Source organism: Schistocerca gregaria, chromosome X (genome assembly GCF_023897955.1).
Source record: "Schistocerca gregaria isolate iqSchGreg1 chromosome X, iqSchGreg1.2, whole genome shotgun sequence".
In the NCBI taxonomy this organism is placed as follows: Eukaryota; Metazoa; Arthropoda; class Insecta; order Orthoptera; family Acrididae; genus Schistocerca; species Schistocerca gregaria.
In genome coordinates, this window is record NC_064931.1 from 603,662,488 (window position 1) to 603,688,447 (window position 25,960).

Consider the following 25,960-nt stretch of genomic DNA (forward strand, 5'->3'; position numbering starts at 1 on the left):
CTATTACCCCTAAATATATAAATTATGTGACATGCTCAAGATGTTCACCATTAATCTTGTTATAAGATACTATCAGGTTCTTTCCCTCTGTTAGTAGTATTACATTGCATTTACACATACTTAAAGTGGAAATTTTGTTAAAGTCCTGCTGCATTTCTTATCATGTCCAACAACTATACTTTCCTGTAGCCAACAGCATGATCAGTGAACAATCTTTTAGGGCTGCTGATCCTATCTGTTGTATTATTTATGTATACCAAGAGTACTGGAGGTCCTTCCTCTCTTTCTTCCATTCTTACTTTGAAAACATAAAAACTGGGATTTTATTTTCATCACATTTGCATTTTAAAACACACACACACACACACACACACACACACACACACACACACACACACACACGAGAGAGAGAGAGAGAGAGAGAGAGAGAGAAACTAATGTTGTTGTGTACATAGTTCCGCGTAGTCCGCACGTACACAACTTTCCCACTAGAGCGCACACCGCTGAGCACAACAGCGCACAACCGCACTACGAGATGGTGCTGTCTTAGAGACGGACCAAATTCTGCTTCTGCTGATCTGCGTATTAATAGGTAACGCAGCAAATGAGATTGCTGCTAACGTAGAGCCTTTTCTCCTAGCACATCCCACTTTCTCAGTGACACCTGAACGCTCGAGGTATTATAACGAGTGTACAGACCTCCGATTAGTCAGTCTGCATTTGTCTGCACCAGTCTATAGTCAAGTTTCAGTCTGCACAAAATAAGATTACCATATTCCTGTACATAGCCATAAAGATAAATGAATAGACACTTTGTCAAGTATCAGAGATATGTGAGAATAAAATTAACATACTAAGACCAAAGGAACTTCAGATTGTCAATTGTAAACAGCATCCAGAATCAAGTTAAGTAAGGTCTATGAATGTTGTTATTTTAATAAATGTGTGTGAAAATTAATCAAGTTGGTCACCGTCAATCTGCTACTCTAAGCGTGCAAGTGGCATTTCTATCGTCTGACCTAACGGCAGAAGATAAACACGCCACGATAAGACCACGAGACATATTGCTGACACTCGCCTACTTCGTTAGAGCGACAAGTCAAATAATCTGATGGTGCGTGTACCGAAGGTCTTACAGTACGCCCACCACAAATGTTTATAGTACGCTTTGAACACAAACATTTATTTAAAGAAATGCAAGGTGAATGCTATATGCCTTGCAGTCTTATAGCACAGGCTCATGTAACAATCTCCTCACAATGCCACTGATCTTTCTTTGAAACATATTCAACTAGTAGGCTTTCAAAAGCAGAAAAAGCTAATTAAGTACAACACTGAACCTAATGGGGAACACTTGATGCAGGAAAGCAGAACAAAGCAGCATACCTCACAAGTAAAATAATACAGAAGTGTACATTTTGTAACTGCATTATTTTAATTAAGGGCAGCTACAGTACTTGCAGCAGAAGTTGCTCAGAAAGACTCTAGGAAAGCAGCAAACTGATGCACGTATGCTTAGCCACTAATGTTTAGGTCAGGTTTATTTCCATTTCTATATTAAACTAAGAGAGATTTCAAACTACTCACCTAATGAAGCATCGACAGATGTTGGTGATGGTGGTGGTGATGGTGGTGGTGATGATAAATTTGTGGGCCATGGTTGTGTTTCAGGTACACTAAATGAAAATTTGACAACAATGAGAAGTATTCCAATTAATAAAATAGCAACAAAAATTGAAGAGTGCAGTAACAGATACAAAACACAATAATCACTAAGATGCAGGAAGTAAATTTTAAATCATACTCCCACCCCTGTCTACCGCCATACTAGAGTGTTGATATTTTTCATAAAAATAATCCCACCAATGACAATAAAATAATACTGGAACCACTGTGTTGCTTCATTTTATATATCTATATCATAAACTGCAGTATATTTTAAGTATGGAACAGCAGTTTCATTCTTTAGTTCCACTTTCTGAGTGAGAGCTGCAGCACACAAATACTGAAAAGGCCCTGTCTCAAGTTTCGTAAGAGTAAACCTACTGGTGCCGAGTTTCTTCTATTAAAAGTTATATAAAAGTTTTGGTGTGAAGTACAGAGTCAGTAGGTTGGGAAGGGAGTCTGTAGTGACACGTTGCTTGATGCTCAATAATGGAGTCTTCAGCATACACAAAAAACTATAAAAAGTTGAATATTGGTTACAATGTAAAAACTAGGAATTAGTCCAAATCTAAATGAAATGTGTAAGCGCTAATATACAAAATCACACAAATTAAAATCTTCATGCTCTATGCTTAAGAGGTAGTTTATATAAAACACACATCTCAAAACCATACCAAACTCCTCTAATTCTGAACTAAGAGAGAGACGTAAGTCTTCATATAATATTCAAAGCAGCCATTGTATTGTATTGTATGTTAACTGGGGACCTAGAAACGACGGAGTGGCTCTGTCCCCGCCACAGCCGCAGTGGTCCACAACCCCACGACGACCACCACAGTCCACTTCACCCCTCCACCGCCCCACACCGAACCCAGGGTTATTGGGCGGTTCGGCCCCCGGTGGACCCCCCCCCCCCCCTCCCCCCAGGGAACATCTCACACCAGACGAGTGTAACCCCTATGTTTGCGTGGTAGAGTAATGGTGGTGTACGCATACGTGGAGAACTTGTTTGCGCAACAATCGCCGACATAGTGTAACTGAGGCGGAATAAGCGGAATCAGACCGCATTCGCCGAGGAGATGGAAAACTGCCTAAAAACCATCCACAGACTGACCGGTTCACTGGAACTCGACACAAATCCGCTGGGCGGATTCGTGCCGGGGACCAGGCGCTCCTTCCCGCCCGGAAAGAAGTGCGTTAGACCGCACGGCCAACCGGGCGGGCTAAAGCAGCCATACTGTCAAAAACTATAATTCACTCCATTAAAACGCAGAATACAGACTCATACAACAAGCAACACAGTCACAGAATGAGATTTTCACTCTGCAGCGGAGTGTGCGCTGATATGAAACTTCCTGGCAGATTAAAACTGTGTGCCCGACAGACTCGAACTCAGGACCTTTGCCTTTCGCGGGCAAGTGCTCTACCATCTGAGCTACCGAAGCACGACTCATGCCCGGTACTCACAGCTTTACTTGTGCCAGTATCTCGTCTCCTACCTTCATATCAGCGCACACTCCGCTGCAGAGTGAAAATCTCATTCTGGAAACATCCCCCCAGGCTGTGGCTAAGCCATGTCTCTGCAATATCCTTTCTTTCAGGAGTGCTAGTTCTGCAAGGCTCGCAGAAGAACTTCTGTACAGTTTGGAAGGTAGGAGACAAGATACTGGCAGAAGTAAAAGCTGTGAGTACTGGGCGTGAGTCGTGCTTCGGTAGCTCAGATGGTAGAGCACTTGTCCGCGAAAGGCAAAGGTCCTGAGTTCGAGTCTCGGTCGGGCACACAGTTTTAATCTGCCAGGAAGTTTCAACACAGTAACAGTTTAACCCACAGGAATAAGAAAACTCATGTTAGACAACACAGCATAATAAGGAGATGGTAAAAGTCACATTATCAAAATTCAGTGATTATAGGCTGGTATACCATTGCCAGATAGTTTCATCAATAAAAGTTTTTGTGAGGAACAAAATAATTCCTCTGCCTGGCAGTGAAATACATAAAACTGCAAAAGTACCCTGTTTTTTGACACATCCCACATTTAGGTCAATGCACTTCATCCAAAGCTATTACAGTGAGTATATTTGCTTTCTGGAAGATATGCAAAAGCAACTCATCTACAGGTGCTATAGCCTCTCTCCGTCAGAACCAAAAGGTTCTTTAGCCACAATTTTCTCTAAACGTGAAAATGGGTAGAAGTTGGAGAGTACCAAACTGGTGCATACAGAAATAAGTTTTCCTATGGTTAAAGTGCCTTTGCAGGGTCGTGTTCAGTCCAGATGTAACATGATTTACTTTATAGTTTTACAATACAGTCTGTTTCTCAGATATTTTCTTCTGTAAAATTTTACATGATCCTGATCAGTTGTCATTTTATACTTAGCAAAGTAATAAACACGAATCCCAGGTACAAAGAAGAGGGGAATGAAATAGAGAAACAATCCATGAATAAGGAATACTCAATAGAACTCCTTTATCACAAAAATTCTTTATCTGATTGTGACAGCAAAGATGTTCTGTAAACATATTAAGGGGCACGATTACCCTAGTCAAGATGGTTGAGCAGAAAGTCATCTATTCAATATCTAAAATGTCCAAGAAAGAGACAGAAGCATGTTAACATAAAAAACATCCACAAAACTTACATTACTGGAGCTGTTCAAAGTAATATTTTAGGTTTTCTCAAAATCAAGAAAACTTTAGCATGTGCTGTTTGTTCAGGAAAGTCTGCTGTGAAGAGAGCCACCAGCAACATTTGTTCTGAACATACATAAAAAGAAATGAGTCGTGTGGTTCTGGACCCCAGACAAGACCAGAACTAAATATCTCCTCCAAGATATTTTCTCTGTAACCAGTGAATTCAATACTCATAACCGACAAGGGAATAATAGTCTTTTGAGGCACATCAAGGGAGGAAATGAAACACCTTTTTTCTATGTCCAGTTACCTATATGATGTTAAAACAGTTGTGAAAGTTTCCCTTAACGTTTTTGTGAAATGCTTCCAGATGTGACAGACTTGACAATTAGGTGTTGTCACGATCAATAGACAATACAGAGAGAAATCACGGTTGCAAGTTCCACGTGTGGTGGAACTGACATTCCACTGACCCTACCAGTGATCACTGTGTGGCAATGGAAAAGCTGGATCCTGTAAGGTGGTTGACAAACTTTGACAAATTGTGTTGTACAGGTGTGGGCCGGTGATGCGTAAACAGTAACACAGTTTAATGCAAGGGCACTTGGAAAAACAGAAGTTTCTGGTAGCATTACCTGGCTGGGTCTATGTAGAAAAGTCAGTCCTCCCAACTATCATTATCACAGCTAGATAAAATGAAGTTGTGAGTAACAAATGCTATAGTGCTGTGTAGGCCTTTTTTTTTTACATGAGTTGCCATAGTGAGTTTCTCCATTTATTTTTCTACAGATTATACAGGCTGCAAGTTATTTCATACAATACGAGTCTCATGACTACAAAAGTAAACTTTCAAGGACAAACAGGTAACTCTTCCATGACTGACTTTGCTCCAATTTCTACAAGCTGCCTCTCCTTGATATGCTAGAGTAATGTCGTTGAACTGCTGGAGTTTGAAATAGTGCATTCATTTTGTTCCAACAGATTTTCTCTCACACTCAGCCCCATTAAACTCACTTTGATGTGCTCTGGAAGCACAATTATTTTAAGCATTACAATCAAAATGTTTTTGTCAAATCACTACTCACATTTTAAGTTACATTTTTCTCCTGCCAGAGTTCTTTTTCACATTCCTCTTCCAGCACATTGGCAATACTTTATATAATATCCGTTCAAAAAACAATATTATTCACAAAATGTACTGTGATGCACAGTGCTGCCATAATTTGATAATCTCAAGCCACTATTATTTTTTGTCAGTAGATGATCAGGTGGAAGGTACCTTGAGATCAACAGACTTCAGTCAAACAGGGGCTTCATTGATTATAAGATACTTTTAGGAGTGATACCATTTCAAAATTGCCACCATCTTGATGAGAAGTACTTAATACTCTGCCCAAGCAGGCCTCCACATGCGCACTAAGTTTTACACAGTTGATGTCTACAAAAACATCTGCATCTACATTCTCTACAAACCACTTTACCATGCATGAGTAATTCATACCCATTTTAAGAATTATGTACACTATTCTATTTGCAGGTTAAACAAGAGAAAAATAACCACTTACATGCCTCAGTAATGACCCTAACCTATTTTATCTCAGTCTCATGATCTCTGTATGAGGTACATGATGGTGGTAGCATAACAATCTTCCTCAAACACACGTTCTCTAAATTTACTCACCAAGGTCTCTTGAGAACTATTCGATTTTCTTCCAACAATTTCCATTCAAATTCCACAAGCATCTCTTGTTACACTTTCACATGAACTACACTGTCTCTGAATTTATGCCATGCCTGCTGTCATATATACTTCATCAGGACATCAAACATAGCAGCAGTACTCTAGAATTGGTCATACTGTTGTTTTTAAAGCAATTCAATTTACAGGTGCACTTGCACTTTCACAGAATCTCTGCACCAAATCTGAGTCTTCCCTTTACCTTCCCATAACACTGACTTTAAGTGATCTCCAATTTCATTTTTCTTCTTAGTATAACCCCAAACTACTTATACGGTATGACAAGTTCAAGATGTTCACCATTAATTTTCTCTACAGTATACAGATTGTCCTGAACTTATCCACATTTAAAGAGTACTGCAGCTGCCTAGACAAAGTGGCAATTTTTTCAAAATTGTTTTGCATTTCCTTACCATCCAGCTATTAGATTTTCCTCTACACAATTGCATCATCAACAAACAGACTTATTCAGAGGAGCTTACAACCATCTCTCTCATTTATAAGTCCTTGCAGCAATGAAACATTGATATTGTAGTATCCTCGTGCTTAAATACATTTCTAATGCTTAATGTTGCTGTTTCCTGTCTTCTGTTTCAACAGAAGACAAGCACAGCAGTTTTAGACTTATTCATTGACTTTATTTATTACCAGAGCTTCCTAACATTTTTGGATAGATCTTCCACCAGGAGATAACTAAAAATTATTGTAGGCTTCATGCAGTCTTTCTAATTTATTCACTAGTGGTGTTAAGTATTCTCTATCAGTTTGCCTGTAGTCTCATATGGTTAATTCCTTGTATCTAAAAAAATTGCAACATCTGTCGAGTGCTAAGAACTCACTCAATCTTTACAGTACAAACAATGTTGCACCAAAGTATATGAAATATTCAAGCACCAGCACCTAGCCTCTCTTCCAGACCAGGTAGGAGTTACTGATAACCATGTAAGACATCACATGATGTCATTACTGACTAACCCAATATTTTTTCATAAATAGAATTACCTTTTGGAACAGCATTCCTTACAATATCTTCTTTCTCTACTTGATGATTCAATCTGTAGATATGTGTATGTATCTTTAGGAAGTTTTCTGCCATCATCGACATCTTTCTTATTATTCTATACACTTACATTTAGATGGCAACAGCAGTACAGTCTTTATGTTGTTGTTGTTGTTGTTGATGATGATGATGTGGTTTTCAGTCTGAAGACTGGTTTGATGCAGCTCTCCATGCCAGTCCAATGTGTACAAGCCTCTTCATCTTTGCATGTGCACCATAACCTACATCCGTTTCAACCTGCATAATGTATTCCAGCCTTTGTTTCTCTCTACAATCAGCCCCTCCCCCATACCCAAGACACTTCCTTCCATTTCCAAACAGACAATTCCTGAATGCCTCAGGATGTGTCCTATTAACTGGTCCCTTCTTTTAATTATCTCATGCACTAGATTTCTCCCCCCCCCCCCCCCCCCCCCCAAAGTTTGATTCCGTACCTCTTTGTTAGTTTTTAATCTCTATCACTCTCATGCAGCACTAAATTTTGAAACAATTATATTATCTTATTGTCAGAACTTACAGACTGCTTTCAGCAGGTGATCTCCAAATCTAATTTCATCAGCATCAACTCCTTTAATCTTACTACATTCTATTACTCTTGTTTTACTTTTGTCGTTGGTCATTTTATAGCCTCTTTTCAAGACACTACCCATTCCAATCAACTGCTTTTTCAAGTCCTTTGCTGTCTCTGAAAGAATTACAATCATCAGCAAACCTCAAAGGTTGAATTACTTCTTCTTGAATCTTAATTCCCTTTCCAAATTTCTCCCTGGTTTTCTTCCCTGTTTGCTCAATTGTTGCCTACTTCTACCTTTGAAACTCTCAAATCCATCTCCTCAATTTTCTATCTTTCTGTAATTTCTTCATTTTAAACCTGCAGTTCATCACCAATAGATTATGATCAGAGTTTATGTCTGCCACGGAAATGTTTTGCAGTTTTCAATCTGACGTTGAAATGTATGTCTTAGTACTATGTAGTCTATCTGAAATGCCTGGTTTCTTCAGGTCTCTTCCATGTTTACATCATCCTTTCATTATTCTTAAACCAAGCATTAACAATAATTACAGTATGCTCTGTGCAAAATTCTACCAGGCAGTTCCCTCTTTCATTACTAGCCCATATTCACCCATTTTTTCTTCTCTTTCTCTTCCTACTACTGAATTCTAGTCTCCCATCACAGTTAAATTTACTTCTCCCTTAACTATCTGAATTAGATTTTTATATCATCATACATTCTTTCAATCTCATCAGCATCTGCAGTGCTAGTTGGCATACAAAGTTGTATTACTGTGGTGTGTGTTGGCTTCCCCTCTATCTTGGCTACGATAATGCACTCACTACACTGTCCGCAGTAGCTTACACCATTCCTATTTTCCAATTCACTATTAGATCTACTTCCACATTAGCAGTGTTTCATTTTGTGCTGATAATCCTGTACTGACCTGACCCAATGTCCTATTCTTTCAGTCACTGCACATTACTAATTCCCACTATATGAAACTTCGACAATCTGTCTTATTTTTTTTTTTTTTTTTTTTTTTTTTTTAAATCTTTAACCTATCTACCTGTTAAGGCACTTAGCATTCCATGCTTTGACCAACAGAACACAAGTTCTCTTTTTCCCCTTCAGATGACTACATCCTTCCTAAGTAAACCCTGTCCACAGATCTGAATGGGGGAATATGAGGTGCGTTCAAAAAGCATCAAACCTTCTACTTTCCCATGTAAGCCAACAAAGTGCAGGGGACTTTCTTCAGCAGAGATTTGGTGAGAGGCATTCACATGCCACATGCACTCATGAATTTTTTCTCCATCAACAGAAAGCATCAGTCACTGGCAGTTGGACGACAAGATAGGACATGAATTGAATGCTCATCACATATCAATAAATTGTAAAATGAGAAAACTACTGGGCAGAAATGCTGCATTAACTTTTGCCACCTGGAAACCATTTGCCAGATTCAACATGTTTTCCATGGACAATGTCACGAGCAATTCACAGATAAAGGAGTGATACAATTGATTCAAATCTGCCACATATCTATAGACAGTGAACCATGTTCAGGCAGATACTCAACAAGTCAAATTGGCAATGTCATTGAGCAAGTGCGGTCTTTGGTCATGGACAGCAACTGTACCAGTGTATGATAACTTACAAATGAGACGGGGGTAATAATTGGATTGGCACATTCAAATTTGACCGACAGTTTGTATATGAGAAGACCATCTGCAAAATTCATACCAAAACTGCTGACAATAGAGCAGAAACACCACAATCTGGAAATAGCATGGGACACGCTGGACAATACAAACAGTAACCCTAACTTTCTGGACACTGTGATCATGGATGATGAAACCTGGATTTATGGGTACGATGCTGAAACCAAGATACAGCTACCACAATGGAAACATCTGACATTCTCAAGGAAAAAGAAAGTACAACGGGTCTGCAGCAATGTCAAGGTCATGTCAGTCAGTTTCTTCAACTCTCAAGGAGTGGTGTAATACGAGTACACAACATAAGGCCCTCTGTTGCCTTTATGCTGCTGTGTGATGCAAATGACCAGATCTGTAGACAGCAAAAGCTTGGCAGCTTCATCATAATAATGCACTTGCCCATTCTGCATATTTGATTTAGACTTTCTTTAGCAAACACAATATTCCTGTGGTTAATCAGACTACCTATTCCCCTGACATGGTTTCATGTGACTTTTGGCTACTTCCTAAGGTTAAAACACCCCAAAAATGATTTGAGTCAAGAGACAACATCACACTGAATTCCACGGCCCAGCCAATCACCATTCCAAAAGGTGCTGGTAAAAGGGTGTGCATTAACAAGGACACTACTTTGAAGGAGATTAGAGTTCTGTGCCTCCAAAGCATAAATGTATTTCTGACCACTAAAGGTTCTGAAGACACCTCATATTTTCCAAGAGGATGCCATCATCATTAAACCATACAGTAAAGCTTTATAGCTCCATGAAATATGATGGCTGTAGATTCCCTTTGCTTTTCAGCTTTTTGCAGTATTAACACAACAAGGGCACGATGGTTAAAGTTAAAAGTTATGATTAGTCAGCCCTTCAGAAACTTTATGTTGTAATGGCTCCTCAAAAGGTACTCCTCTGATGCAACTGAACCTACAAAATGGCTACCCATTTGGTAGAGACACACAAGCCTCACACCAGAGAGAGAGAGAGAGAGAGAGAGAGAGAGAGAGAGAGAGAGAGAGAGAGAGAGAGAGAGAGAGAGAGAGAGAGAGTGGGGGGGGGGGGGGGAGGAGGGAGGTAGGGGCTGCACACGTACATGGGGGGTGTCAATCTTTATGTATTACTCAAATAAAACACATCTCTCAAACACTAGATGTCACTGCAATGCCTTAAACATAAATCCAAGAGAACTTGATAAGCCCAACAACAAATGTGGTGGTGATAAAGTAATAAACAGCAAAAAGCTGCCAGATCAAATTTTGAAGAACCACAAATACAAAGTTCAGTAGAGCACCAATTATCCAAACTAATTGGAGGACATTGACGTTCGAAAATACGGTTTATTCTGATAATGGAACTTTATACTTTTATTTACCATTTTACCCATAAAAACTACATATATTTATAACAACATTAATCTCTCATTATCCCAAAGGCAAGTACAATAGCAATATGTATAGTACAGCTTAGTAAAGAAAAAAAAATAATAATACATATGCATTTTATATGTGCAGAACATATGTATAGAATTAATACTTAGAAAATCCTTAATTTTTCCTGACTAAGCAAGCCTGCCTGCTTACAAGCAGCTAAGCCATGTCCTTTTTTCAGGACAGATATCTGATACTAGTTACTTTCATCTTGAGTTGCAAACCATTGCAAGGCAGTATCTAAACATGTAAATGCTTCAGAAGCAGCTCATATATTTTCATCCACATTTTTTGGGCCAACAGTTGTTGAGATGCTGGTGACATCAGTTTTATCAGTGATGAAGTTTACAATTTCGCTATCTTGCACGATTTGGCAATCTGGATCTAAATTGTCCACATTCATCCATTCTTCAACATCTTCATCCCATTCATGGTAATTGAATTTTTCAGCATATTGAGCATTTCAGACATATTCTGTTCATCATTTCCAATTAGACTCTACAAACTTTCCACCATACCCAAAATTTTATTCCAGGCTTCTTTTAAACTCTGTTCCTTTACACTATCCCATGCTGCTCCAATTGTGTAGGACACATCTTTCAAAGCAACACTTTTTGATTTCTTAACAGACTGTCTTCTCCTTCCCCTTCTATTCTACTTCTAACAATAATTTATGTAACAATTCTTTCCTGCAATACCATTTGAAAGTCTCAACAGTGCCTCGATCCAAGAGCTGAAGTAAGGAGGTTATGTTAGGCGGAAGAAATATTATTTTCATGAACTCGTCCTTTTTGTTTATGGTATCGCATGATGGATGAGTTGGTGCTGTGTTCGAGGCAGTAATGTTTTCTTCCTTTTGCCGTTCTTTAACTGCTGTGCTTTTTTGGAAGGTATGAAATTTTTATAACCCATTCTGTGAAAATTGTACTATCCATCCATGATTGCTACTGTGGGGTGCACACAACAGGCATTGCGGATATATTAACATTTTTCAAACAATGCCATTTCTTACTTTTACCAATGACGAGCATAGGCAATCAATGGATAACAGCAGCATTAGCACAAGTTAAAGCCATTATACGATCCTTGCTTATTTTAGGACCATCACCTGCTAATTCACAACATGAAGCACAAGTTTTTCTTGTCAAAGTTTTCCAACTGGGCTCAGTTTTGTTAGCATTGCAAATGTCTTCATGAGCACCATCTTTTTCCCTCAATACATCCCTTAGTTAGATTTTGAAAGAATCAGCTGCCAAAAAACCAGCAGATACACTTCTCCTTGTATTTGATGCTCACAAATGCTGTGTCTTTACTTAAAGTGTTTTAATCAGCCCATGCTTGCTTTGAAATATGACAGCCCTCCAAGATTTGCATTAAACTGAACTGCCTTTTTGGTAGAATGGGACAAGAGAGAGGTTCTCCTTGTGATCTTTCCTTGTAAACAGCAACATCTATATCCATGTTTGTAGGGTGACATGTGCGAGCAAGTAACAGTTCAGTTATGCAGTCATCTGGTTGACTGACATTTGGATAATCAACGCTCTACTGTATGGAATAACAAAATCAGTTTCCAGGAAATTTAAGAAAAATATTGTGGCCATAAACTTCTATACTTAATGAAGTCTTACTAACAACACTCACTTCATAATATTAATTACTTTACTGTGAGAATTGTTAAGCTCAGCAGTGAAAAAAAATCACTGCAAGACAATTTAGTACAATATATTTGCCGCAATACTTTCCAAGATAAGATCACATCTATTTCAAATGAATAAAGCCCCTAGCATACATCATTCAATGGAAACATGTTTAGTTGTTCTGCTCACCTGAAATTGCATAAAACAGTTACCTAAATATTAAATATGGTATACATCTGTCCTAATTCCCAGTCACATTTAAAAACAGCTTGGACAGTACTGGTAACCACTGTAAATATTTACTTCGACTTGAAGAACTAGAGCACCAAGACTAGGGTTTTGCTCGGACCCTAAAAACTATCACTAGTCATCTGTGATTGAGATACATGTGTTCAGCAGGATGATCATACAGAGTCATATATAGTAAAAGACATCATACATAATAAAAAGACAGTCCAATCAGGACACACAAAGGTTACAGTATGGAAAATAACAACAGATAGGGTTTTCCTAAGTCATTTCAGGAAAATGTCGGACTGGCTCCAAATAATAGGCCATTCCAACACTTTCTCCTTCATCATCATCATCGGTTGTATTAGTATTTTTTGTTGTTATTATCAGTACTAGCTAACAAAACAAATTGAAGGCTTGGCCAGGGTGTCAGCACAATCATCTTTACAAATGAGAAACAAGGAGAGGCGAGAGTGATAGTGTACACTCCAATATTTTTACAAGTGGAGTACAGTCACACACAAAACATCTATACATCAACACCCTGCATGGCACAACAATTAAACAATGACTGGCACTTTTGTTTGAATATACTCCAAGTACACTGTCAATTAGTTAACATTTATTGACAGTGTAATATCCATGAATCCACGTTTCACCTGAATAATTCTGAAGCTTCATTTTTGTGTAAACTTTAATGTGATATGCCTTTAAATAATAATTTAAAAAAAGAATTTTAAAATTAGGCATCTTATTTCCACAAGAAACCTGTGAAGTTTTCACACATTTGGCATTTCTTTTCATTGTTCATATCATGACAGAAATAGAAACAGAACAACACATTTACCCGTATCATCTACAGGATATTTATTGTGTATCATTTGCTTCTTGTTCTGGATAGATACTCAACATTGTATCCCTCTTGCTGTAATTAGCACAACACGATTTTAGTCAACATTAACATTTTGTTTGCATTTTATGTCACCTTCTTCATCATCATTGGATCTCCTCCTCCTCCTCCTCCTCCTCCTCCTCCTCCTCCTCCTCCTCAACAACAACAACAACAACAACAACAACAACTTGAATGATGTTACCAAAAAGCCGATGAAGCTACAAACAAAGGCATTTTCCACAATCACTTTCCACAACCACACAGTGAGGAAACAAATGTGCAATAGTTCAAACTGGAATGGGACTGTACATAGTCATGTGGCCAACTTAGTGTCCACTATGGCCAAATCTATGGTTCACACTATTGAATAATACTGGTGATATTTTCATCCTGGAATTTCATAGTGCCATATATTATTGCTTCCTTTTCTTTTTTTAAAAAATGGTACATGTATGTTATCGGCCAATATGACATAGTGGCTAAACACTGAAAGAAGTTATTTACGGAAGGAAGTGTTAGAACCTGAACTCAGGAAAGTTCCACTTGTGCAGAAATGTAGAAACACAGTGAGACAATAATGACTATGATTTATTGTAGAAAATTGGTTGGAGATAAGTAAACCTGTGTTTACAGCGTTTCTAAAGGTAGCAGGGATAAACTGTGGGGGAGTGAAAAGTTATTTATTATTTGTACAGAAACCAGACTGCAGTTGTAAGAGTTGGACACGAAACGGAAGCAGAATGTGAGAAGTAAGCAAGACCGGGTTGTAGCCTATTCATGATGTTATCCAACCTGACATTGAGCAAGTTGCAAACAGAACAATGGAGAAATTTGGAAAGGTGAATTTAAGTTCATGGAGAAGACTTGACAAATTTGAAATTTGCCTATAACAATGTAATTCTATCAAACACACCGATTGGATTTGGAAACTTAGATGAAGGAAATAGATTGTGTTTTGGAAACAGGTCATAAGATGAACATCACCAAAAGTGAAACAAAGTTAATGGAATGTTGTCACATTAAATGTGGTGATGCAGAGGGAAGTATATTCTGAAATGAGACATTAAAAGTAGGTGAGTTTTGTTATTTAGACAGCACAATAACTGACAATGGCCAAAGTAAAGAAGATATAAAATGAAACATACAAAATAGCAAGAAAAACTTTTGTGAAAAAGAGTAATTTGTTAATATTAAACATAAATTGAAATGTTAGGAAATCTTTTCAGAAGGTATGCAGTGAAGAATTGTGTGGAAGTAAAATTTGATCAATAAACAAGTCAGGCAAGAAGAGAGTAGAAGCTTATGAAATGTGGCACTACAAGAGAATGCTGAAGACTAAATGGGTAGACTGGATAACTAATGAAGAGGTAGACAATTGGCTTAAGGAGAAGAGAAATTTATGGCACAACTTGACTAAAGGAAAGTATTGGTTGATAGGACACATTCTGGGGCATTAGTATGGCTTAAGGAGAAGAGAAATTTATGGCACAACTTGACTAAAGGAAAGTATTGGTTGATAGGACACATTCTGGGGCATTAGTAATCATCAGTTCACAGGCGTGCCTGTCAGACACAAAACAACTAAACATGAACGGGAAAGAATTTTAATGTGAATTTGACATAACTTAATTCTCACTTTCAATATGCCAGTTGTATCTCACAACATAAAACAGGATTCAACAGCCTGAAGTTTTGGCTATAGTGGTCTAAATCTTATGTATTGTTTCCAATGTCAATCATTAACTGTACACCCTTAGAACTCAGTCATACTGCGAGATACATATGAGAACCTCTGTGGAGTTTGTAAGGTACGAGGTGATGTACTGGTGGCACAGTTTTAATCTGCCAAGAAGCTTTGTATTTCATTTGCCAGTGCACTTCCCTGCACTACACATACGAACATTGCATACATTGTTTGGTAACACAGATGGAACTAGTATGGCATAACAAACAATGTTATCTGGCTGTTAAAAAGTCTATTTAACAGGCACTTTAAGGCAATGGTAGTAACACATTCCTTACAATAAGATCTGCAGCAAGAGTTTATTTTATGGATCACGAACAATGAAGCTTTTTGTTGTTCTTCAATCAATTATGTACAATGTCAACACTAAAATTATCTTGCTTGACTGAATGCAGGTTAATGTATACGAGTGATAGGCCTACTGAAGCATCAACATACTTGGATAGCACCTATTACAAGACTCATATGAGACTGAGACAGAGAGAACATTTACAAATCCTTCACGAGTTGTATTTGCTGTTCTGCACACAATTTACAGGCCTCACACAAAAATTACGAAATAGAATGACATTATGCTACATTTCTTACAACTGTTTGATTGAGCCAATTATTGGCACAAAACTACCAACATTTCCCATAATTACCAACCATTTCTTACATAAAAAACATTCAAATACTAAAAAAATTACAATGAACTGGAAAACATATTTTTGCCAACAATTAATTTTTAAATACAGTATGTAAATGTCCAGCTGAGGAGAAATTCTACATTTGTAAACATCATCATCTGTCAATATTCCTAAATGAAGAAAATTTTGAAATTAATGTTTGAGAGCTCAGCACTGCAGAAAAGAAATCAATGCGCATTAAGAGCTAAAAAATGTGTCTGATTTAAGACCATAAAAATGTTAATGATAATATACCCTTCCTTCTCATCTGGTGCTTCCAGGTATGATATGAAGCCCGTCTGTCTATATGGTACACAGTCTGGCAGAGATGAAGCACTTGTACCAGACCTGCTGGTATTGCTTTCCAATGAAGTTGTAGAGACTGATGTTAAGGCACCACTATTTGCACCTGGCACTGTTATTTTGTTTGTGCTGATTTCTGCATACGACACAAAATGAGAATTGTTTGGTCGATTTGGAGGTGGATGCCTCTTTGAGTTATTGGCTGCAATGGAAGCAGCAGCCTGCTGCTGCTCCAGAATTGAAAGGCACTGACGTAAGCAGTTCACTGTTGCTACACTTGTCGCTTTCAGGAGTAATAACATTTCATCATTGTGTCTCAGGGCCCCTGTCAAAACCAACAAAGTTTTCACATAAGATATGTATTGTGTCAAAGTATTACTCACAAGGGGAGGCCACGACATTGGGATCACGCATTTACTTCAAACTTTGTACACCATTAGTGGGCCATTAAAAAAACAATGTGCAAATAGTAAGGTGCACTACTCTGGCAATTCTGAGAAAATCACAAGAGAAGTCTTACATGTCTACTATGTAACTGATGTATCTGCGTGAAGGTGCCAGTCATAAGAAGTCATTGTGTGCTGAGGAGTCTGTGGTTCGAGTCCTGCTACCACTAACTTTTTTAATCAATTTTTTTTTATCATCACTGGTCACATTATTTCATTTATATGTATGACATTTTGGGGAAAAAAACCAACAACTTGTATTTGCAAGAACTATTTGCATGAAGTTTCAATTTACGTTTTCCATGTCTGTAAGACAAATGCCATCCTGCAATGTGTGATGTGTAGAGCACATCAGATGAGTAATTCTACATTACTCTTGTGGTCTGGCAAATTGTGACCTACTATATTACTGAATGTGAATAACATCATTCGCATAATTATCTATCGAGGTTTGACTTGGGCTTTCCAAGTTAACCACTTGACCACAACAACTTCTTATGACTGGCACCTTCGCACAGAGATGTCAGTGACGTAACAGATGTGTAAAACTTCTCTTGCATTTTCTCAGAATTGCCAGAGTAGTGCACCTTACTACTTGCACAATATGTTGTTTTAATGGCCTACTAAAGGCATACAAAGTTTGAAACCATCATGTATGGCCTCCTCTTACCAGAAGAAAAAATATATTACGAGAGGCAGATATACAAGGCAAAACAAAATTCAGATTACTTGGCAGGAATATAAAAAACATAAGAAAACTTTGAAACAATAGGAAATAGTTTGGCAAATGATAGGACCATTCAGAGTGTGTAGCTCACAATTAAGTATTAAACATATGAAGCAGATATAGCTTATCAAGAAGTGGACAATTTGCTTGTTCTGTAAGTGTCTTGTTTTGTCTTTCCTTCAATATTTTCCACAATGATTGCCCACTTTCAAAACCAACACAGAAGTGCAGAATATAAGAACTTGAATTGATGCTTATTTTAAATGTAATGCATTCCCCAGTAAATAAGCAAATATACACTTATACACTAAAACATTTTCCTCACAAAGAAGTTAACTGTGACAATAACATTCAAAAACTATGGAACACTAAAAAAGGATTAAAATATATTTTACAAATAACAAACAAATAGTTTAATCAATAAAAATAGAGAACCCAGTTGCTTAGATTGTGATTCATCTGTTATCCCCTCCTTCATCTTTCTTCTAAGAAAGATAGGTGTGCATTATTAACAATAATGGGAGGAATTGTGACAGACTGACAATTTCAGTTTGCATACAGGGTGGAGCAAAAGTTGTACACTCGGGCTTCACAGCGTGACTCTTCACATGCCAGCGATAAAAAAAGTCTGTCACAAAATTTCGTCTGGCAAGTTCATCCGGCAGAAAAATGACGTTAAAGAGTGGCAATCTGGCAACACTGTAACCATATTTATAGCAACTAACCCTGTCACCTCACACTAGTTCTGCTGTACAGTTGGTGCAGTGCATCGAGTTTTGGGTTAGCATGCAAGAGGTCGAGGGTTCGATCCTGGGTTGGGATATTTTTTGTATTTGCTAATTTCATTCTGAAGTATCAAACTGTAATATACACCGTTTCTTATTTCAAATGTATCCTAAATTTACAACATTTTGTAATGCTGAACATTATAAATACATGCGTAGACAGGTAAGAAACAGGCAGTTGAAACAAATGACATGTCATAGGACAGAATAATTAAATAAACATTATCAGTTTCGAGATACTAAAGATGATAGCACCGTGCAATAACACAACATGTACTTGTCATTTCTACTACATGTACTATGAGCACTCAGATGTAGCACATTAGCAACCAGTGACAATAATAATATCCATATTAATGACTGTATGACCTTCACAAAGAATACGTTGTCCTCAAAACAACAGATGCTCAAAGTGACCACCCTGCATGTCCAAACATTGCACAACAACCCATCAGATCTCACAGCTCTTGACCCTTCACAGCAAACCTGCATCCACAGTAACAAGAGCACCATGAACATGTGCTACCAATTCTTGTTGTTGGAACCATTCACAGAATTGCATCCGCTGATGGCGATCTGCAGAATGCAGGTGTTGCATCAAAGCATAACGATAGGGGTGAAGCCCATGGTAGTGCAGCATGTTAACGACCTTGCATTGCGAGACATGCAGCTGTCTTGCTACACTATGTGTACTTCGCCGAGGTTCTTGGTGTATGACCTCCAGAACAGCTTCCTCAGTAGCTGGAGTATGGTGTGTGTGTGTGTGTGTGTGTGGGGGGGGGGGGGGGGGGGGGGGGGAGGGAAGACCTCTGACACATGATTGTGGAAGAAGAGAGCCTAACTTCCGAAAGTGCAGCTCCAGACGACGAAACACATCTTTATCTGGATGGCATCGACGAGGATATCTAACAGCATATTTGTGAGTTGGAACACCAGTCCAGTTATCAGATGCACCAAGGAACAGGAACATATCCATATATTCATCATTTGTGCATGCCATATGTCTGTCGCGCTGGTTTAGAGGTCTACAATGAGAAAATTTGATACATGTACACATGTAAATTACAGTCTGTCACAGGCACTTTACTCCACTCGCAACCACTCCCTGTCTGGTGGATAGCACATGCAGCACAAACACGTTGTCAGTCCTGCACACTGTTGCACCTAACATGCATTGTCCCTTTGACAGATATTGTTCTGCACGATTCATCCCGACACCGCTAATTGTGAAATGTTCATTTTTGAATTACACTGTTTCCCTAATGGTAACAGATGTGATGTTTCCACAATCCTGTTGATTATGATAATGATAATAATAATAATAATAATAATAATAATAATAATAATAATGTATTGACATACACACTGAACAGCAAACGGTTACCAGACTCAATGTTGAAAGGCACAATTGTTGTTGTTGTTGTTGTTTACGGGGAAGGAGACCACACAGTGAGGTCATCGGTCTCATCGGATTAGGGAAGGACGGGGAAGGAAGTCGGCCATGCCCTTTCAAAGGAACCATCCCAGCGTTTGCCTCAAGCGATTTAGGGAAACCACGGAAAACCTAAATCAGGATGGCTGGACGTGGGATTGAACCGTCGTCCTTCCGAATGCGAGTCCAGTGTGCTAACCACTGCACCACCTCGCTCGGTGAAAGGCACAATTAATGGGACCATGGTGAACACAAACAAATAGTAACCAACTTTGGACATTATTTTCAAAGCATGTTACTAGTCCTACTGTCCCTAACAAAATGTAATGGACCTCAAGGAGGCAAGAATAATAATTGGTACTAATCTATGGGACCATTGGAGAAGGGTACAAGAAAAACAGGTTTCGCTTCTAGTAGATGAAGCAGTGTGAATAAATTCACGCCACGACATTGAAAGGGGTTCTTTCAAAGCTAACCAATCTTCCATTTCTACAACTGTAGTATGTAAGTGCAAATGTTATCTAGAGGACCTGCTGCAATCGCTGTTGACAATCAAGATGCCAGATACTGTACCACCTGGACTACATTTACCAAATAAAAAACATGTACCTTAACCTAGGATCAAACCCTCGACCTCCTTCATGCTAACCCAAAACTATCCACTGCACCAACTGTACAGCACAACCAATATGAGCTCGCACAGGTAGTTAACATACAAGTGGTTACAGTGTTGCCAGATGGCCATTCTTTAATGTCATGTTTCTGCCGGATGTACTCACCAGAAGAAATTTTGTGAGAGACATGTTTTTGTCACTGGCATGTGAGGAACCGCACTGTGAAACCCAAGTGCGCGAATTTCGCTTCACCCTGTACACAAATTTGAATGGCTAATGGTAGAGCAATGCCTTGAAAGGCCAGGAACCTCATCATGATACATAGTTTAATGTAATCAAGAACACCGACATCAACAGTGAGTAGCCTGCCTCTGCCCAATTTTGATCTCAATCATGGAATTGCATCTTGGTATCATTTTATTGTCTGGATATCCGAATAATCAAAGAGGGTTTCAAAACCAAATGTAAAAAAAGGTGATGTACAATTTGATAATAACTTATATTTGACAGTCATTGTGTGTAAGTTCATGAAAATGTCAGATTTGTAACAGAATGGTGGCTATTGATTGGTGGACCAAAAAACCAACTATACTGTCCGGGGGGGAAAAAAAAAAAAAAAAAAAAAAAAAAAAAAAAAAAAAAAAAAAAAAAGGATTGAAGCTCATACATTTTTCCTTCAAGGTACCTACCTGAAGCTGGTAGCTCCTCAATTTCCTGGCTCATAAGCTGACAAGACTGTTCAGCACGATGTATGTGATCACGCACTGTAGCAAATGCATCAAGCAGCTCTAGAGAGTACTGCACTTGAGAAACAGGTGCTGGAGCATGTACAAGGGAAATGTGCTCCCGTGGTGGTAATGGTGGATTACTCTGTGCCACAAAAACAAAATGTGTCTACAAATAACAACACAGCTATAATTTGCCAAGATGTCATAATGAGGCTTTAAAAACTCTCATGAAAATGTATAATCAACTGTTAAGTTTTATACGTATGCCAAATACCTCTCATCACAGAGCTGCACAAATGGTATGAATAATAACAATGGGAAACATTTGCAGTTTTCAGTACGAGCAATTGCTCATAACTGCAAAACTGCTTCTTCCAGGTGACAAAATTAAAGGCTGTGTTCTAAATTACATCAATTTATACTAAATTAGCACTTCATTTACAAGAAAATGAATGTTGGGCAGGTTGATTGCAAGTGCTCGTTTACAGCAAAACTGGTCCCTTTGCAGACCAAAAATGTATGTCCACAAAGAACTTTTTTTAGAAGGAAACAGAAAATAGTCACATAGAAACAAATCTGGTGTACTGGGTGAGGGCGAACTATTTAAAATCCAAACTACTGCACTTTTACTGTCATAGTGGTTGCAGTGAAAGCTGACACATGGTCATGGTGCTAATCTTTGTCATTTCTGCTTCAACCAATCACTTAGGCAGTCCATAATGCTCTGAAATAAGAGCCTCTGTTTTACCATTATTCGCAGTCAATTAAAAGGACATTACACAAATAGGTTGCCTTCACTTTTCTCACCAATCAAATATTTTATTTATTTATTGTGCACTTTCACAATTGCTAACTCCTTGTTTTGAAGGCAATTGAATCTCAGGGTGTAGCAGAGATCTACATTTTGTCTTCAATCACAGAAGATACCAAATGCTTTAGAATTATGCTCAACATGATTTTAAAATGGCCTTCTCTTGAGCATGTGTGCACACAAGTCAACAAATGCAGCATCCATTATACTCAACTGCTCCAAATGTAGCATTTCATTCAAGTTATTACGTGACACATGTAATATGTCAACAATATCATTACTCTTAATTCAATGGTACTCTATCTTAATAACATAATTTTTATCAAATATTTCTTTAAAAGAAATCTAAACTTGGCATTTATAATGTTTCAAATCTACATGTTTTCGTGCTATGTACCACATTTAAATTCATTTAATCAGCAATTCCCATGAACTCTCTTCAACTCAACTTTCAACTTATTTACAAGTTACTTTTTTTTATTTTACCATTGCCCACATACTACTACTGTAGTGGTGTGCAGAAATTAAGGATGAATGCAACTTCCGCATGATTTGTCACAACCAAGTAATATAGCTTGATGAAACTTGGACCATAGATAGAAAGAACTCCTAAAATTTAGCACAGAAGAGAACTAAAAGAAGTATACAATAAGGTGAAACAGAAATGAAACTTTCAGTCAAAGACAATAAAACACTGTAGTCGCTGTGATTCATGATGTCCCCTGGACATTACAAAAGGCAGGACATGGTTATTAATAGGTTGTGTGATCGCTACGAATGGCAATGCATGCTCTGCAACATGCTCCCATGCTGGAAACAAGGTTGGTAACATTCAATTCCTCCACCAGTGCAACTGACAACTGCTAGATGGTCACTGGTGCAAGTGGACATGCTGCAATATGTCTCCCAACACATCCTTCATATGCTTTAAGCCAGGGGAACGCGCAGGACAATCCATTCACCAAATATTCTCTCATTCCAAGAGCTCCTCCTCTTGCACTGTTCAAAGTAGTCATGCACTGTCATCCATAAAAATGGAGTCAGGATCAAAAGCACCCCTCAAAAGTTGCACATGTGGAAGGAGTACAGTGTCACAATGTACTTCAATGAGTGTACTATTTTCAAAGATTTGGAGGTCAGTAAGCCCATGCAACATAATGCCTCCCCATATCATAAATGCTGGAACACCAAAATGGTGTTCAACTATGCTGGATATAGCATCATATGGTAAGAGGTGGGAACATGTAATGCATCCAGGAATATGGTCTAACACGACCATTTTGGTGGTCCACATCTTTTAATGTGTGGAGGCATAATGTTGCAGAGGTGTACTAACCTCCAAACCTTTAAACATGATACACTCATCAGTCAATGTTATTCTGATGATGTACTCCTTCCCCATGTGTGTCTTTTCAAGGGTGCATACAACCCCGACTTGATTTTTATGAGTGACAATGTACGACCTCATCAAACAGTGCACGTGGAGCAGCTCTTGGAATGAGACGATACTCAACAAATCGACTGACCTGCCCATTCTCACCAACTGAAATCCCATTGAGCATGTGTGTGATATGTTGAAATGTATTGGAGCACATCTACATGCACTAATAACCAACCAGCAGTTGTCAACCGCACTGTCACATGAATGGAATGCCCTACCATGAGAACTCCTTACCGATTATTTCCATTTGTCTCACTGCATATTCCTTTCAGTTACCTTCTGTACTATACTGTAGCAGTTCTTTCTATTTATGGTCCAAGTTCCATTGAGCTATATAACTTGGCAATGACACATCACTGTTACTTTTGTCTTTACTTTCATCATTAAGTTTTGTGCACCAGCGTGGAGCAACTCAATCACTTAATGTTAAAAAACAACAAACAGCTTTGCAGTGGGGAAAAAACTTGTTACCAATATTAATGCCAACATATTTAACAGATAGGAATCCCAAAGACAAAGCTATTCAATAAAAGCACCACACAAACAAGAGCAACAACAAATTTAAAGCTGATGTACCTGAGCTATAGCCATTGTATGCATTTCAGCTACAGCACGTATCCTATTAACCCATTCTTGCCGTGATCTTGCATCTGCTGCCCTCAGCTTGAACATTTCACCACTAGCTGAATTGACAGTGAAAGTGTTACTGTCTTCATCACTTGGTGATATAACAGCTGCAGCGAGGTGAACTGAGCCCCTTGGTCTCTGTCTTTTTTCAGTTTCATTCTAGGTAAAAAATTTAATGCAACACTTAATATTTCCACTCAAATGTCATATTCTATGAATTACAAATACATCAAATAACATGTAAGGTACATAATTTCTTCTCAAACCAGTAACCTGGAATTTCAAGTTTCAGACGTACAACACAGAAAGGAAATTGAATCTTAGATTTTCAATAATGACAAGGAAAGATAAACACAACATATTCAACACATTCACCATTAATACAGTTTTTCTTCATTTACTATATCTACATCTATGTGATTCCTTTGCCATTCACAATTAATTATCTGGCAGAGGGTTCATCAAACCACCTTTGAGCTATTTCTCTACTGTTCCACTCTTTGAACAGCTCGCTGGAAAAGCAAGCACTTAAATTGTTTTGTGTGAGCTTTTATTTCCCTTGATTGATCCTGGTGGTCATTTCCCCCTAAATAGGTGGGTGCTAAGAGAATATTTTCGCAATTGGAGGAGAAAGTTAGTGATTGTAATTTCACGAGAAGATCATGTTGCAATGAAAAATGCCTTTATTTCAATGACTGCCACACTAATTCATGTGTCATGATCATGGCACTCTCTCCCCTGTTTCACAATAATACAAAATGAGCTGTCCTTCTTTGAACCCTTTTGATGTCCTCCGTCAGTCCCATCAGATGCAGATCCCACATTGCACAGCATTACTCCAAAAGAGGGCAGACAGGTGTGGTGTAAACAGTGTCATTAGTTGACCTGCTGCATTTTCTAAATGTTCTGCCAGTAAATTGCAGTCTTTGGTTTGCTTCCCCACAAAATTATATGGTGATCATTCCAGTTCAAGTTATTTGTATTTTTAATCCCTAAGTATCATTGCTTCTGTCACTATTGTCACTTCTGAATAATGACTTTCTCAGCAATAATTAATTAGTAAAATACAATTAAAAATAAATCCAAAGGCTATTCGCCTACCTAAGTGAAAAATAAATTCAGTGTGGGTCCGCTGTTGGATGTGGCTGATGATTACGAAACAAAAAGATGCATGAGCTAACCACTCAAGGAGAGATCTACAAGACTGGGTCTTTAGGAGGACTACAAAACGACTGTTAATGTAATTCAGATTCCACTCAAAATTAATTTTGTGATTCACCCACTTGATAAAATATGTTTTCAAGCAGTGTAAATCATTTTTCAGATATCTGTAGAATAACATAATTTCTGAAAGCCCTTTTTCATTTCAGGTTTATCAGCAGAACAGTATTGCTAAACTTCAGTCATTTCTGCATTGTCAGTTTGCATAACCACATTTTACAAATTTGATCAAGTATGCCTGGTACGCAGCACAATATGCAGAACAACAGCCACCACCTTTTCTTACCACATTCCAGTTTAGTGTAAATAAAACTGGTAATTTCTTTAAAGCACCTGAATGCATTAAGCCTTCTTTTATCAGGTGTGGCTGATGTAAGAAAAATGATTGTTTTTTGTCATCCAATAGGCACTATCTATTTTTGTGACAAGTACAGGGAATAAACAATGAAATGCTTCATTGTTAGTGAAATATACATATTCAAAATTTATCATCAGAACTGTGCTACAGGAATTGTTATAAAATATTTAATGTCAACAAATTAAAGTCCTGACTGATGGAAGTCATCCGTAAGGTAACATCATGGACTGCCTTTCTTCTTTCTGCTCTTGTAGTCACCTTTGTAACAATTACATCTGAAACAGTTTATCTGTCTAAATGAACTGCAAGTTATTCAAAAAATTAATGAAGTAAGGCATTCTTGGCATGGAATAAGTACTAAAAATCGCAAGCATGCACCTTGGACTTAACACTATGTGGCGCTACATCATCTTGGCAGCTACATCTGCTTATTCGCCGATTTGAGTGCTACACAGGAAGGGCTGTAGAAAGTGCTGTTATAAGCAGTTCTTCATGTGGAAAAAATGAGAAATTTTAATTTCTTTGAAATACTTGCCATGTGCCTTAGCAGCAAACATATTGA

At 38.1% G+C, this 25,960-nt stretch overlaps 1 protein-coding gene across 14 annotated transcripts in view; it reads right to left on the minus strand.

Annotated features, from left to right (window-relative positions):
• The window catches only part of LOC126297783 (oxysterol-binding protein-related protein 11-like), a 181,463-nt gene that overhangs the window by 103,124 nt on the left and 52,379 nt on the right, over window positions 1-25,960 (minus strand). For all 14 annotated transcript variants that reach the window (XM_049988973.1, XM_049988968.1, XM_049988974.1 and 11 more), the window contains 4 exons: window positions 23,769-23,978; window positions 20,902-21,082; window positions 16,161-16,533; window positions 1,588-1,676 (listed from right to left, as the gene is read on the minus strand). In XM_049988973.1, the coding sequence (XP_049844930.1) occupies window positions 1,588-1,676; window positions 16,161-16,533; window positions 20,902-21,082; window positions 23,769-23,978 (853 nt within the window). The remainder of the gene's footprint in view (window positions 1-1,587; window positions 1,677-16,160; window positions 16,534-20,901; window positions 21,083-23,768; window positions 23,979-25,960) is intronic.